Source organism: Pantherophis guttatus, chromosome 1 (assembly GCF_059756535.1).
Source record: "Pantherophis guttatus breed Tessera chromosome 1, ASM5975653v1, whole genome shotgun sequence".
Lineage (NCBI taxonomy): Eukaryota > Metazoa > Chordata > Lepidosauria > Squamata > Colubridae > Pantherophis > Pantherophis guttatus.
In genome coordinates this window covers 146,345,543-146,361,601 of record NC_142063.1, presented here as the reverse complement: position 1 = coordinate 146,361,601, position 16,059 = coordinate 146,345,543, and the positions used below count along the sequence as shown (strand labels likewise).

Sequence of the window (16,059 nt, the reverse complement as noted above, 5' to 3'; positions counted from 1 at the left end):
TCCATATTTTTAAAACTGAATGAAACCAACAAACCAATGTAATGAGCAAAAGATACTGGGTTTTCCTAGTTTCTAATGATTTACTGACTTGCGTTTATTATCTTGCGAGTCTCAGTGTAAAATGCATTTTAGATTGAACAGCACATTTAAAATGTAAAAAAAGAAAAAGAAAGAAAGAAAGAAAGAAAGAAAGAAAGAAAGAAAGAAAGAAAGAAAGAAAGAAAGAAAGAAAGAAAGAGGTACAGCATAGTCTAGTCCTTCTATTCTTGGAAGAAATCCCCTTGGATTTCAGTAAAATATGCTCTCTGTTTAGGATAAAAAAGTGAGCACCTTAAATTAGCTGGGCAAAGTACAGGTTTATATTCTTCTAAAATGGGAAATCTAGGTTGTAAACTGAGGCCCATGGATATCAAGCCAATAAAACACTCTGTGTCGCAAAGGTTTGGGTGTCCTGAGTGTTGCCATGACTACTGAATTCTGTTTACAGCTCCTCTTTTCCTTGCAGAGCAGTTAGCACTGTCCAGTAACCAGAATGTAATCTTTAATGTTCCGTTAAGTTAATCGTGTGACATACATTCAAAAATAACTGATTTTTCCATAGTATTTTTTCACTACCCTTGAAACTGTAACTTGATGTAGTAAAAGGACTTTGCGGGAAATAAGCCAAAGAAGATATATTGTAAGGTTATTTTATGTTTAGTATTAGGTAAAGTAGTTATGAGTGGATGGGGGTGTCTGCCTGCCTGTTGTGGGTGTGTGCCAGTGACAACCAAGTATGTAATTATGCTATTTGGATGAAATAATGCTAATAAGTTAATTATTATTTTGTTATTAATGATATTTTGGGATTCATTTAAAAACAATTTGTTATCTGTAGGCCCTTGTATGGATAGAGTATTATTTTCTTTTATTATTTTTTCAAAATGACTTGTAATCACAGGAAGGTGCCCCTTTTTGTGGCCAGGACTTCACAATTCCTTTAGTCTTGGCATTAAAAAGGGTGCCAAAGGCAGTTCAACCTATCTTATTTTTGGTGGCTTATACCGTAGCTCAAGCACCCCTATATCTCCATCAAGCTATTTTTCCATATTTACAGGTGCTAATGCATAGCGGACCAGACATGAAAGGAGATGGACAGAAATCCCAGGAAATGCCCCAGGAAAAGAGACCACACCAGCCAATACCTCTTGCGTCTGATAGCCAGACTCACTCATCATTCCAGGCCCAGCAGAAGCAGCCTCAGGTTTTGTCACAGCAACTTCCCTTTATTTTCCAAAGCTCTCAGGCAAAGGTGGAATCTGTGAACAAACACACAAGTGTAATACAGTCTACTGGATTGGTGCCCAATGTGAACCCTTTGTCTTTGGTAAATCAAGCCAAAAAGGAAACTTTCTTAAAACTTATAGTTCCTTCTCCTGATCTACTCAAGACAGGGAATAAAAATACCTCTGAAGAAGCTAGCGCATTGACCATTGATGTCAGATCAAACCGGGTGAGATGAATTTCCCTTTTATATGAACTTTTTGAAAAAGTGGGGGGGGGGTTTATGCGTGCGTGCATGCGCGTATATGTTAATTTTTATTTTGTTTAAATTATCGTACGTATTTGGAAGAATGATAACTAACTGTTGGTACAATTATATACAATATTATAAAATGGTTTAATATGATTACATTATTTTGGCTTTGGGGGAAAATAGAAATAGAATAGAAAAATAGAAATAAATTTTGGATTAGTGAAAAGACAAATGGACAGGATGGGATGAGCCATGTATCCCAGGCCTAAGCTACTTGGGACAGGATATCAATGAAATAAATACACTGAACCCTGATTTAGAGGATTTGCTGAATAACAGTTTTCCTTTGACAGAAGAACATGTTCTTTCTTTGCTTTCTCCTCCAGGCAGTTAACATACATGGAATGCTCTGCATAAATGCTGATCATGCAGTTGCACATTTTAAAAAAGATCTCATCCCCTACTTTACAGAGAAAGATTGCACTGAAACATGGGCTCCCTTGCCTCCAGGCTTTCATGCTGAATGCTTTAAAATAATGAATATATAAACAATGAAAGAGATACTGTATAGTAGTAGCCACCTTGTACCTCCTCTGTAGAATGGAAGGCAGAGCCTGGGCAAGTGAATAATTCTGGTATGAATGTTGATAGGACTGTACACCTCTGATAGATACTCCAGATACAAGTGGAGTGTAGCTGGGGCTGGGGCTGGAGGCTGGGGGCTGGGGAGACTGGAGCTGAGGCTGGGCATGGAGCTAAGAAGGAAACAATTGGTTAATGCTACTGAGATAATGCCAATGGGGTTTAGGAGTTGCTATTCTCACAGTGCATAAAACAAGGTTATGATGGGCTGTTCTACTGCATCATGTGTGGACACTTGAAGTCATGAAAGTGGGGTACCCATTAACATTTGTAGTTAAGGACATTAACATCCTTACTAGGTATAAATACTTCTACTGAAGGCATAGAGAGGATGCATTCATAAAATACTTCTTTTAAAAGCAATAGAGTTTATAAAATCACCATTTTTTTTTGAGAAAGATATCTTCTTTCTAACAAGCCCAATTTTTAAAAATACAGTTGAGCATGATGCCACCAAATGTTCAATGGAAGATGTTTCAGCTTTCAAATAGTTAAAAGGGAAAACAAAATGTATTCTTCTATTGGCATGATATAAAGTTTTGTGCTTTGTTATAAATCTCATGGAAATCCAGAATGGGATTTTGACACCCAATGATGTTAAAGACAGAAATGAAGTAATGATCCTAGCTACCTAAATATTTCTGGTTTTGCACTTGTATTAAATAGAAAATGTTAATTTTGAACCACAGATGCTTTCAAATAAGGCATTATTGTGCTGTTATATTATGTTCACAAACAGAAGTTTCATACCCTTTTTTTTCATCTTATAACCTTTCTGGGTTTTCTAAAGGGGGGGGGGTCTATTAAGAATCCATTAAGGAAGAAAACCTCTTAGATACTGTTTAAAAAAACCTCGAGAAGCCTTCCATTTGGAAGTGATGAAGGACAGTTCAGAAAAATGGATATGAATATGCTTAGTACCACATCTGGCCTTATCGTATGGTAGCTTTATTCTCCAACAACATAATGGGCCCCACAAATGTAATGCTACAATGATGTGGGGACCAGCTGGCTCTATTGGCAATATAAAAATGAATGTAAGTACGGTGTAATCTTTCATTAGTCCAGAATACTGCCTCAAGATGCTTTCCTGTTATTCCTTCTTCATGGGGAAAAGTTCAGAGATTATGCAGCAATTAATATGTGGGTTTTTTAATTTTGGATTATTTTTTTTTACCAGATTGGTTTGAACAGATAAATAGCACATATTATTACATTTCATCTCTGTGCTGTCTCTTTCACACTTTTTGTAAGGGACTATAGTCAATAATATACCTCAGACCTTACAGCAGATAAAAAGCAATGAAAGGATTGCTTGTACTTTGTCTCATTGTGCTTCCACATCTTGTCCAAAGTGCTATGTGGGAATGCATATCCCTTTCTTTTGATGAGACCCAGAAGCCTGCCAAGCGGAGGTATAGGTCACTTACACTTTTTTCATGCTGCTTTCTTGTACATACAAAGCAACTCGGATATGTGAACCAAATGCCTATTGAAAAAGAGGTCGCACAAAAGTACTAACCTCAGAATTCTAAGCACAGTCCAAGGCATCCTTTTAAACTGACCTTCATGCTTGGTTTCTGCAAAGGAAGAGTTGGTCATCTTTTATTTTCCATCATGTTGTATTTTCCATCATGTTTTATTTTCCATCATGTTTTATTTTCCATCATCTCGTCTCACACTACAAGGAATTCTTAAATGTAGGGATCTGTTTGTTGTTATTTAAAGGCGCAAAAGCTTTCAGACAAATTGAACTGTTGCTGATACACAATGGATTGGAATGCAGTTCTTAGAACTTGAATATAAAATTGGCCGTGAGAATTTTATATGCATATTTTTATGATTATTTTATTGTTTTGCTTTAGTAGCTGTGATCTTACTGGTATTAAAACTAGATCAAAGTTTATTCACAGTATAATTGTGTCAATTGGCTGCTTGCACAATTGTGCTTCATGATTAAAAATGGAAACTTGAGCAATTGTATATATAAAATACTTCGTTTTTAAAGTAGCAGGAAATTACACAGGTTTCTCTGTATTTTTCCCCAGAGATACTGGATCTCATTGTGTAGTGTCAGTTCTCATTTTTGGATTTTCAATTTATATTCATGGAGTGTCCTGTTTTGTTTTGTTTTTGTTGTTACAAATGTTACATAAAGATATTTTAAAATCAGTATTTTTTTTAAAAAAAAAACTATAAATTGCCTATGGATTTTTTTTATTTTCATTTACATGCAATTCTGAACAGGAAGTGAACATAAGGAAAAGAACTGAGGAAGCTGCTTTAAACACAATGAAAATAATTAAACACAGTTACAAAGTGTCACACAAGGGTCTGAATTGTAAAGTAAGAAAAAAGTTGCTTAGTAGAATAACAAAGGAAAGAAACTGGATATTGAAAAAGTGCATGTAAAGTGCATTTCTGCAAAAATGAAGATGAGAGGAAGATGTTGTGTAATGTAGTCAAAGAGAATAACACAGCTGGAAAGAATATAATCAAATAGGGCCAGGAAGATTAAATGAAGCAAAGAAAATGCAGGGGAATTTTAATGGAAATAAAACACTTTTGGGAAATTGGGTGGAAATGGCTAAAGATGCCTCCAATAGAGAGATTGGAATTAGAAATAAAAATTAAGAATTTACTTAGGATGAAACTGAAGTGAGGGAATGCTTAAAGAACTATTTTAAATATTTGAATGATACTAACATGTATAAGTATGGAATTGAAATAACTACTATAAATGTTAATGTCCAAGAAAAAAACTGATAAAAAGGATGTCATACATGCTAAAAGGAAAGTGAGGGTGGAAACTCATTCCAGTCATGTGATGTTTCACTTAGTAACTAGGGCGCTTAGCAGTGGAGTTACCAGGCTCAATTGTGGTCGCCAAGCAAGGACTACCTGTAACAGGAGAAATGTTAAAATATAGATGGTTTCCTTTATGAAGAGGCTATGTTTGTTTAATGTGTGCAAGGAAAAGGCTGCATGAATTCTGGAAGAATGCTATTTTTATTCCCTATGCAAAGATAGAAGTAACAAGAATGAATGTAAAACTAAAGGGTATTTAGTTTGTTAAATGAGCATGAGATAGTTCTCAGCAGAATTCTGATTGACAGGATATAAGAGATGACATTGAGTAACATTTGGAAAGTGCAGTGTGGCTTTATGCCAGGCAAAGAGTGTGCAGACTAGATTTTTCTTTCTTTCTACTTCTTGATAAGAAATGTAAGATTAATAAAGTTTATTATATTCTTGTTGATTTAGAAAAAGTGTACAATAAAATGAATACGTGGAATTCTGGAACGTTTTACATGACTATGGAGTTTAATGTTGGTTACGGAATGCAGTAAAGCAATATATGATAGCAGTAAAGCATGTATAGGCAGTTCTTGATTTATGACTGTAATTGAGTCTGGGAATCTTGACACAAATTTTGATGATTGTAAAGTGGGTCTTCACATGACTGAGTTTTCACAATGGTGCAAACATTGTAAAGTGAACACCACAGTCGTAAAGCAAACAGCACAGTCATTAAGTGAATGCTTTGTTTGCTATGGGCATTATTTGCTGGAAACGGGAAATAAATACTGGTTTCTGGCAAAAATGTCATAAATCACAGTAAAGTAACTGTGGGATACTGTAAACGGCCATAAATGCAGAACAGTTGCCAAACACCCAAAATGTGGTCACGTGACTGAGGTTGCCAGTGTCTTGACGTATGACCACAACAATTTAAGACCAAAATTCCAGGCTCTATCATGGTTATAAGTCGAGGGCTACCTGTACTTTATTGACAGTACTTTATTATTAACTAACATTGCATTATACCTATCTTTTTAAAAAAATGTGACATTTTATTTATACACTATTTCAAAATCATCTTTCCCCTCATACGTTAAGCACTTTGTATGTAATGGCAGTTTCTTCAGGTAAATGAATTAGGTCAGGGGTCAGCAACCTGTAGCTCTGGAGCTGCATGTGGCTCTTTCACCCCTCTGCTGCGGCTCCCTATCACTCAAAATATGTGTTACAACCGCCAATGTGCGACACCTCCCGGCACACGATTTATTGAGCTTTTCAACCCCAGTAGGCCAACCATGGATAAATCCAAGAAAATAAAAGTTTTAGAAGAAAACAGAACATTTAATTCAACTACATATGCTAGTTTTGTGGCCGCTCAAGAAATAGTCAGGCACGGGAAGGATTTTGTGGCTCCCGGTGTTTCCTTTTCTGTAGGAAACAGGTTCAAATGGCTCTTTGAGTGTTTAAGGTTGCAGACCCCTGGATTAGGCATTCCAATTTCTCTTCTTCCATACCAAATCTTAGTGGATATTGTCATGACACTGTAATAATGCAAGTAGATGCATGTAATTTCTTATCCAGCCATTAACTGTTGGAACATCTGTGAATTCTGTCTTGAATACATATAGAATTACAGACAATATATTCATCATCTTTCTGTTGCTAAAGTAACCCCAGCATGTAACAATTAAGGTTTGTCTTATTTAATAATTTAGGGGGTGCGATGGCTCAGCAGTTAAAGATGCTGAGCTTGTCAGCTGGAAAGCTGACCCTAGCAGTGCATGATGGGTTGAGCTCCCATTACTTGCCTCAGCTCCTGCCCACCTAACAATTTGAAAGCATGCAAATGCAAGTAGATAAATAGATGCCATTTCAGTGGGAAGGCAACAGCGTATAGTTGTATAGTCATGCTGGCCACATGACCATGGAAATGTCTTCAGATACCATTGGCTCCCTTGGCTAAGAAAAGGAGATGAGCCCAGCCCTCTAGAATCGGACATGAATGGAAAGGGGAAACCTTTACTTTTATATTTTTTTTAATAATATAATTTTGATTAACCATTTTTTCCTCTTTGTGAACTCTAATTCAATGTATTTGATTCTGTAGCTTGTTTATCAGAATGTTAAAAGCAGCTTTCCAAGATCAGCTATGTCTAGCTCAACATTTCATTTCTACACTCAGCAATAGATGCTTCATTAATTGGGCATCTCCTGCTCCTGTTCCCATTTAACCTAGTACTGGATGGATGGATGGATGGATGGATGGATGGAAGGAAGGAAGGAAGGAAGGAAGGAAGGAAGGAAGGAAGGATAAATCTTATATGCCCACCCAACCACCCATTTCCCATTGCATTTGGTGACATTTATTATGTTTTTGTGTTTCTGCAGGAACAGTACAAACAAACATTCCCAGCACAATTCAAGAAACAGCACGAGTCATCCAAGAACCTAAAAAAGATTATCACAGCATTATCAAGTCCAAAGCCAACCAGTTCATCACCAGCTCATCAAAAACACACCTCTTTAGAAAACAACCATTCGAATCCTTTCTTGACCAATGCACTTTTAGGTAATCATCAACCTAATGGAGTAATTCAGAGCGTCATTCAAGAGGCTCCTCTAGCACTTACCACCAAATCCAAATCTCAACCCAAGGTCAACGAAAACATATCTACTTCCAGCAACGTAACCTTTTCCTCACCGGTAAATTTAACCACATGTGGGAAAAAGACACCAAGCAACCGGACACCTATTATGTCTTCTACCTCTCCTGTATTACCTGGCCCAGCAAAGGAAAAGGCAGTCAGCAATAATACAGTAACAGCAGTAAAAACACAACACAGTCATTCTTCGGCAAAATCATTAGTTGAACAATTCAGAGGAACGGATTCAGATGTTCTAAGCAGTAAAGATTCTGAAGATTCAAATGATGACGATGAAGATGACGAGGATGATGATGAAGAAGAAGATGAGGATGATGAAGATGAAGATTCTGATGATAGTCAATCAGGTTTATTTCCTTTAAAGAACCTGTGTAAAATGCATGCTTGCGTCTTTCTAAAGCACATATTTCTGTGCTGCAAGTGTCTTGAATTTATGCTGAGGCTTTTAGTTCTATAGTGGTTTCTGTATTAAATGCTGATATTTGAGATAAGAACTATAGAAATGAATCAACCCTAATGCAGCATAATTCCCAACTCATTTAAACTAGCGGTGGTGGGACTGCTGCCACACTTTTATTGCAATTGCTCTTAGATCACAGTAGGCCAGCAACACTTCAGATGTTGTTGAATTATAGCTCCCAACATATTTCTCTGTTGGCTAAACTTCCTAGCGATACTGAGAATTGCAGAACAGCAAAATCTGGAGTGTCACAGGTTGTACATTCCACTGCCAATTTTTTTCTTTCAGGAGGGTGACAGTAATTATGAGATAACTATTTGATCTGGTCACACAATGAGGATGAAATTTTGAGTTCAGGGAGATTTGTTTCTCGAATAAAGGTTTGCTAAAGGAGGTAGAGGAGAGTCAGGAGTAGCTGATGGCTTACTTTAAATATTTTAGGCCTCAAGTCTCTATAAAGATACCTGGAAATGAGCCAGTTGGATTCAGAAGGAGATTGTGCGAGTATGTATGTGTGTACACTTGTGTAAAATATACACATACACATCAGGAGTGAAATGCTCCTGGTTCGGACCGGATCGCTTGATCCGGTAGCGATGGCGGTGTGTGGTTTGGAGAACCGGTAGCAAAAATCCCTGGCCGCCCTCCCCCCCCATGCCCAGCTGAGCCGCGTAATCGTCAGAGGCTTTTTTAAAAAATATTTTTAAAAGCATTTTTTCTACAACCTCTTTGGCTGAAGAGGTTATAGAAAAATGTTTTTAAAAGAAAAAAAAGCCTCTGACGATCAGGCAACTCAGCGGGGATCAGAGCATTTTAAAAGCATTTTTTAACAACCTCTTTGGTCGAAGAGGTTGTAGAAAAAATGGTTTTAAAAGTAAAAAAAAAAAAGTTGGCCGCGCCCACCCAGTCACATTACCCCCCCCCCACGAAGCCACGCCCACAGAACCGGTAGTAACAAATTTTACATTTCACCACTGATACACATGAACAGATACATATACATGGGCACTTGCAACAAAAGCTGTGCTGACCCGTTTGCATGATAGTTGTAATCAGCGCATGCCTACCTTCTACACGCATGCTTCCTGAGGTAAGGTTTAAATACTAGTTAAATCATATAGCTACTCATATGAAGAAACTGTCAACTTTCTGATTAAATGTAGGCTAGAAATCAGCATTTTAACTTAACTGAAAATTATGAGAACTATGATGTTCTGTTCAAGTTCAGCTTCGGAATTAGTATCCATGTCTACAAGAAGTTTTGTATACCATTAAAATTTACGCAGACCTGCTGCATTCCTCTCTTTATGAATTACAAAGTGAATAGTAGCCAATCAGCAGTTCTGGGGATGAAAGAAAGGCTCAAGAAGCATCTGCTTTGGCCTGCTTTCTTGGAATGGTATTAGAATAATATAATAATATAATACTATTAGAATAGTATAATCCATGGGCTGCATTTTTTCTTGTGGGGGCATGAACAGTAGATGTGCAAGCCTTATGGGTATATGGTCATGTTCCCAATACAGAGGTGGCTTTTTCTTGTTGTTGTTACTTCATCTAGTACTGCCAATGAGTGGACTCAACAATTGTTCTCCACAATACATACCGTATTTTTCAGAGTATAAGACGCACCGGAGTATAAGATACAGCTTAGTTTTTGGGGAGGAAAATAGGGAAAAAAATCTGCCCACCAGGTATTCATCTGGCTAGCGTCCTTAGTCTGGTGAGCTTCAGCACATTAGTTTGCTGGTTTTTTATCCCCTGCTTGGGGATAAAAAACAGCTTCTAAGGCACAGCTGAGAGGAAGCAGCAATGAGAAAAGCAGGCAAAGCACGGGGGAGGTTGCTTCACTCAGCTAGCGCCTAGTTAGGGCTGAAAAAAAGCTTCTAAAGCAGTGGTTCTCAACTTTTCTAATGCTGCGACCCTTTAATACAGTTCCTCATGTTGTAGTGACCCCCAACCATAAAATTATTCCTAAAACCATTGAAAATATGTGTTTTCCGATGGTCTTAGGCGACCCCTGTGAAAGGGTCATTCGACCCCCAAAGGAGTCCCGACCCACAGGTTGAGAACCACTGTTCTAAAGAACAGCTGAGAGTTGGAGCAAAGCATGGAGATCGCTTCACTCACTAGCGCCTCGTTAAAGCACAGCGGAGAGTCAAGGGAGCAGGCAAAGCTGGGAAGATCGCTTGCTAGTGCCTCGTTAGGGCTGAAAAAAAGCTTTGAAAAAGCTACATTCGGAGTATAAGACGCACCCAAATTTTCAGCCTCTTTTAGGGGGAAAAAAGTTGCATCTTATACTCTGAAAAATACAGTACTTGGATTTCTTGGGTCCTAGTTACTTTTTTTTTTTTTCCCAATATACTAGAGAATGCTGAAATTAGGCACCCTTTGTTTTATGTAATTCTCTCTATTTTCTCAAAGAATCCGATACTAATTCAGAAGGGTCTGACACAGAAGGGTCTGAAGATGACGAGGAAGAAGATGACAAAGATCCAGATGAGTCAGAGTCTGATACCGAGGGAGAAAAATCTACAATTAAATTGAGCAAAACCCCTTCTTCCACTAAAAGCTCTTCTATCAGCCTTGCCACTTGTTCGACACCACTTAATCTCCAAGTAGCAAAGACACCCAGTTCTGCTCCTGCTGCATTATGCCCTGAGTCCCCCTCACCAGTATTTGTAGGAACACCATCGTCTGGACTTGCTTCAAGCACTCATTGTGGTATAGCATATATTTATTATTTTGAAAAGACTATTGTATGATCTTTGGTTGAAATCAAAAAGGTGTTATAACTGATCAGTTTTCAAATCTGGCTTGTTTTATAATATTTTTTGACTTTACAGATTTTTCTTTGTGCTTGGGTTGGGGAACAGGTTTTTCTGGGAAACTGGTAGTCTTCTAGATATTGTTGGAGTATAATTTTCAGTATCCTGACCAATAGGGATGTTGGGGGCTTTAACATATGGAGGGCTCTACTGCTGTTAGATATATGAATAGCAAAGAGTGACTTGCACTACATTATTTCTACTTGAAAGATGCCTTACATAAATTGTGGCTTCCAAGGAAAAACAGCAGAATTATCCCCTTGTCTAGAAGGTGATGAAAAATGAGAAAGTGAATATTCCATAAGGGTATTTAGAACCTGAAATTCACACATTTGCTTGCACTTTGCCGGGCACCCTGACTCTATTACAAAACCTGGTCAAGGAGACCCATCAGTTGAAGTAGACTACGTTCTATCCATTAGTTGAATATTATCCATGGTCTATGCAGAATCATTTTTTCCCCAAAATTTGTAAGACTCATAGGTGAGATTTATCGAAAATATGTAAGTTCTGCTGTCTCAAGATAAAATAGGTGCTTAATAGATTAAAAAAAAACATGTCTTTATGTCTGTTTATATGTTACTGGTTTCAACAAGACCACCTGGGGATAGTTATGTTCAACTGTTCATTTCTTAATTCAGACTAATCATATTATCAAAAAACATTGTTCCTAATCTAATAAAAAGGCAAGCATGCTGTTTCCATTTATAGGTATTAAAATTATAGTTCTCATTTTAATAAGATTTAAAAACTTAATTGAAGTTTCATCCTGCCTTCCAGCTAGCTAAATGCCCAGATATTTCTCTTATATCCAGGTTTCAACTACATATATAGGTTGTCCTTCACATATGATTACAATTGTGACCAGGATTTTTATAGCTAAACAAAGCAGTTGCTAAGTGAGTTGTCCTTAATTTTGTGACCTTTTTTTTTTTGCCATGGTTGTTAAATGAATCACTGTAGTTGTTAAGTGAATCATGCAGTCATTAAGCAAATCCAGCTTCCCCCACTGACTGATGTCGTCGCAAGTGACCCAGGACACTCAAATCGTAGTAAATATATGCTGGATGTCAAGCACTTGAATTTGAACACATGACCATGGGGATGCTGACAGTTGTAAGGATGGGGACTGGTTATAAGTCATCTTTTTAGTGCTGTTATAACTTTGAACGATTGTTAATCAAATGATCGTAAATCAAGGACTACTGTAATCCCGTTGCTTATCATTTGTCAGCAAATAACTGTTTCAGCATACTGCATGCTGTATAAATCTTTCATCTAGTAGTGCTAACTCCTATCACTTTGCAAAGGAGAAGATTTTTTTTAAAGTGGATATAATTGTTGGTTTACTTTTAAGTAAAAAATATAAAATGGAGAGCCTGCCAGGCTCAATATGAATTGCATGAATTGTTGCATATAAGGAAAAGATTAGAACAAATGTGTATTTAACTTAGTATTCTATGGTTGATGAGATGATTCTAGGAAGCCCACAATCAGTAACTCTCATTGACTCATTTTCCTCCAGCGACTTAGAGTTAACAGGCTTAAAGTTTTTACTAATGGGAATAATCTAGTACTAGTATCCATTTATAGCCTTATTCTCCATGAATTGTCTAATCCTCTTTTAAAGCCATCCAAATTAGTGGACCTCACAGAGGAATCTGTCATACCATGTTAGATTACCAATCATTTTGGCTAAGATTTATGTACAGCTTTCCATGATTTCAGAAATCATTTTCTCCTAGCCATACTTAGAGATGCAGGGAATTGAACAGGGACCTTCAGTATGCAAAGCTGGCATTCTACCACTAAAATGAGGACTTGGGCCATATCTGCTTGCAAAAACATATTTTAATAATTTTACGCAACATTTTTTTCTAGTGAGTATCCAAATTAGCAATTAGTTGTCAATGCCTACTCTTAGGAGTAAAAAAATGGCATAGAAAAAATGTTGTTAAAGCCTGAGGTGTAGGCCTCTGAAATATTCATTTTTTGTGAAAGTAAGTTGAATAAGTTACTTCATGATACAGCAGTAACGCAAATTTGAATTAGTCCTAGAGTTCTCATGGATTGGCACATTATTGGGAGATAGTCCCTCACTTCCATTCAGCTGAATTATAAGATTTAATATTGTAATCGGTAAAACAGTAAACTTGTACTCCTATTGATTTTTTTAAAATATGGGAAATGTTACGGTAGCAAATGAAAATGATCAGCTTCTAATTTTTGTTTGTCAACTAGTTTTAATTTCTGTATGTTTCATTATAAATTGACTTTTTGAATTCTATTTAAGGTTCTTCAAAAAGGCGACGAGTTACAGATGAACGGGAATTGCGCATTCCTCTGGAGTATGGGTATGTACAATAAATTTGAAATTAAATTTTTGTAGCCTTTATTTGTTGTGTGCTTTTACCATTCTAAGAGGGAATTATTTTAAGATGTCAGTCTGAGTTTAGGATTGATGGAAGAGGAATAAAATATTGATTTGTGCTATATCTTGTTAGATTTTTTTTTATCTTGAAAATGTAGTGTTATGATTGTTAATCCTGAAGAGAGAATTCTAAGTTGCTGTTGCCAAAGGCTCATATTTGCAATCTATTATTAAACAGGAGGCACTTGTGGAAGAGAATTTATGGGTGGGACATTGTTTAGCTTCATTTGAACCTTGGATCTCTCTCCTCTCAGTATCAATTTGCTAGTTAACCAAGGCTAGATTCACTTTGGAAATCTCTCTGCTGGAGAATAGAACATCCTTAATTTTCCAAGCCTCCATTTTCCAGTCACCCTAAACTAGTTTGCATTGCTAAGTGTCTTTGCATCTTACTTCTTTCTTCACTTGGCAATGTACTGCATACCGTATTTTCTTTTTTCTTGAATTCCAGACTAGATCTTGGTTCAGAATCAATTTGTAACAACCCATCTTTCTATACAGATTCCAAGTGCAATCTGAATAAGAATAGCAATAGCACTTACACTTATATATTGCTTCACAGTGCTTTACAGCCCTCTCTAAGCAGTTTACAGAGTCTGTATATTACCTCCAACAATCTGTGTCCTCATTTTACTGACCTTGGAAGGATGGAAGGCTGAGTCAACCTTCAGCTGGTCAGTACAAAATTCCAGGTTGTAGGCTGAGTCAGCCTGCAATACTGTATTCTAATCACAGCACCACCACAGCTCATCATCAGCTCATCATCAAGCCCAGTCCTTCCTTATCTTGAAAGTTAGTTTTACCCTACAGCTAAGATTTCTAATGTACTTCCTTCAGTCTCAGCTTAATTTTTTCCATATGATATTTTATCAAAATGTCAATTACAAATAGGACTTGGGAAATTTCAAAGGACCTTCTTTATTTCATATCAAAATTGTGTTTGTTTTGTTTATGCATTTATACTGTTAGATTTATATTCCACCATCCCTCTAGACCAGGGGTGTCACACTTGATTTCATTGAGGGCCACATCAGGGTTGTGTTTGACCTTGGGGGATCGGGGTGGGTGTGGCCAGGGTGTCACTCATGTTGGGGGCGATTGTGGTGGCCTGAGCGCTCTGCCAGCGAAAACAGGCTCCCTAGCTCCGTTTTTGGCTGCAATGGCCTCTTGCAACCCTCTGCCAGCAAAAAAGAGCTCGGGGAGGCCATGTGTGGCCCTTGCGAGCTCTGTTTTCGGCTGGGATGGCCTCCTGCAACCCTCTGCCTGTGAAAACGGAGCTTGGGAAGGCCGTGCGCAGCCCTCGCGAGCTCTGTTTTCACGGGCAGAGGCACCGGAGGTTGGTCCTTCACTATTTCCAGTGCGGCCCCCTGGGCCAGATCTAAGCACACTGTGAGCTGAATCCGGCCCTGGGCTTTGAGTTTGACAGCTCTGCTCTAGACGTTCAAGGCATTAAACATAGCATCCCTTCATCCCATTTTGCCCTGCAACAACCCTGTGGCCCAATGTAATCCATTGAACTTTCATGAATGAGGGTACACTTGAATTTGAGTCTCCAAAGTCCCACTCCAAAACCTTCATGACCTTCTTTTCCTCTAGCTCAGTACCAGTTACTCTTGACTCCAAAGAGTTGTTCCATGTCTACTCAACCGTGTCCATACTTATGAAGTAAATCTTCTATCTTCTAGAAAAAACTTACTTCCAAATAAGTATGTAGACAATTCCTTTCCTAGTTTGTCTTTTAACACAGAACTATATTTGCAGGTGGCAAAGGGAAACAAGAATAAGGAACATTGGTGGCCGCCTTCAAGGAGAAGTAGCATATTATGCACCATGTGGAAAGAAGTTAAGGCAGTACCCAGAAGTTGTAAAGGTATATTTTAAACATTATGCTTTTGTGTATGTATTTAGCATGCCCATTTGTGTTTAAATGGAATTTTTTTTTTCTTCCTGTAAAGTTCTTTGGTACAAAATGGCCTGCAATGTGGAGGCTAATGATCCTTAACCTGTCTCTGAATTCACCTACTGTAAAGTCATAGTCCCCTGCTAGAATATGCACAGTATTTGAATTCTCTAATGTTAGCTGTACATCAAAGCTGGGTTGTGATGACTTAAAACCTGAAGTGGAAAAATATGTGATTTTTTCAGTATCTCAGCCGAAATGGAATAATGGATATCTCAAGGGACAATTTCAGCTTCAGTGCAAAAATAGGAGTGGGTGACTTCTATGAAGCCAGAGATGGACCGCAGGTATCCGCTTTTTAAAAAAGTAAAGTCTTTGATCCGAGGAGTAGTACCATAAATCTAAGTGATACACACACACACACACACACACACACTACACTACACTCTGGAATATTGCTATTGGAAGTTATTCATTCTTAGAGCAGTACTTATGATTTTATTGTCGAGATGGTGAGTGGACTGAGCACATGATCAGGGAAAGTGCTGAAAAACCTTCATAATTTCATGTTTTGACTTTGCTAAGCTAATAAGTGTCTTGTTGAACTCAATTTAGTATTGTTCAAATTGCAGTCAATACCATTATTTGATATTACTGGTCTGTAATGCTCAGTATATTCCACTGCTCCAATGATAGGTGGGTGGGTGGGTGAGCAGGTTAGGAAATAACTCCTGTGGTTAAAATGTGTATGTAGGGCATCTGTAGCCCTAGACTATTGGGTTTCATCAATAGACACCACTATTCCATCTATTATAAC

The 16,059-nt window shown here is 37.7% G+C and overlaps 1 protein-coding gene across 50 annotated transcripts in view; it reads left to right on the top strand.

Annotated features, from left to right (window-relative positions):
- Positions 1–16,059, top strand: part of BAZ2B (bromodomain adjacent to zinc finger domain 2B) — a 249,203-nt gene that overhangs the window by 179,843 nt on the left and 53,301 nt on the right. For 24 of the 50 annotated variants that reach the window (XM_087881942.1, XM_034425933.3, XM_034425913.2 and 21 more), the window contains 6 exons: positions 1,097–1,492; positions 7,349–7,970; positions 10,508–10,807; positions 13,205–13,265; positions 15,104–15,212; positions 15,488–15,589. In XM_087881942.1, the coding sequence (XP_087738068.1) occupies positions 1,097–1,492; positions 7,349–7,970; positions 10,508–10,807; positions 13,205–13,265; positions 15,104–15,212; positions 15,488–15,589 (1,590 nt within the window). Of the gene's footprint in view, positions 1–472; positions 680–1,096; positions 1,493–7,348; positions 7,971–10,507; positions 10,808–13,204; positions 13,266–15,103; positions 15,213–15,487; positions 15,590–16,059 lie in introns of those variants that run through there. The other 26 variants (XM_087881938.1, XM_034425938.3, XM_087881937.1 and 23 more) reach the window with 3 other exon arrangements.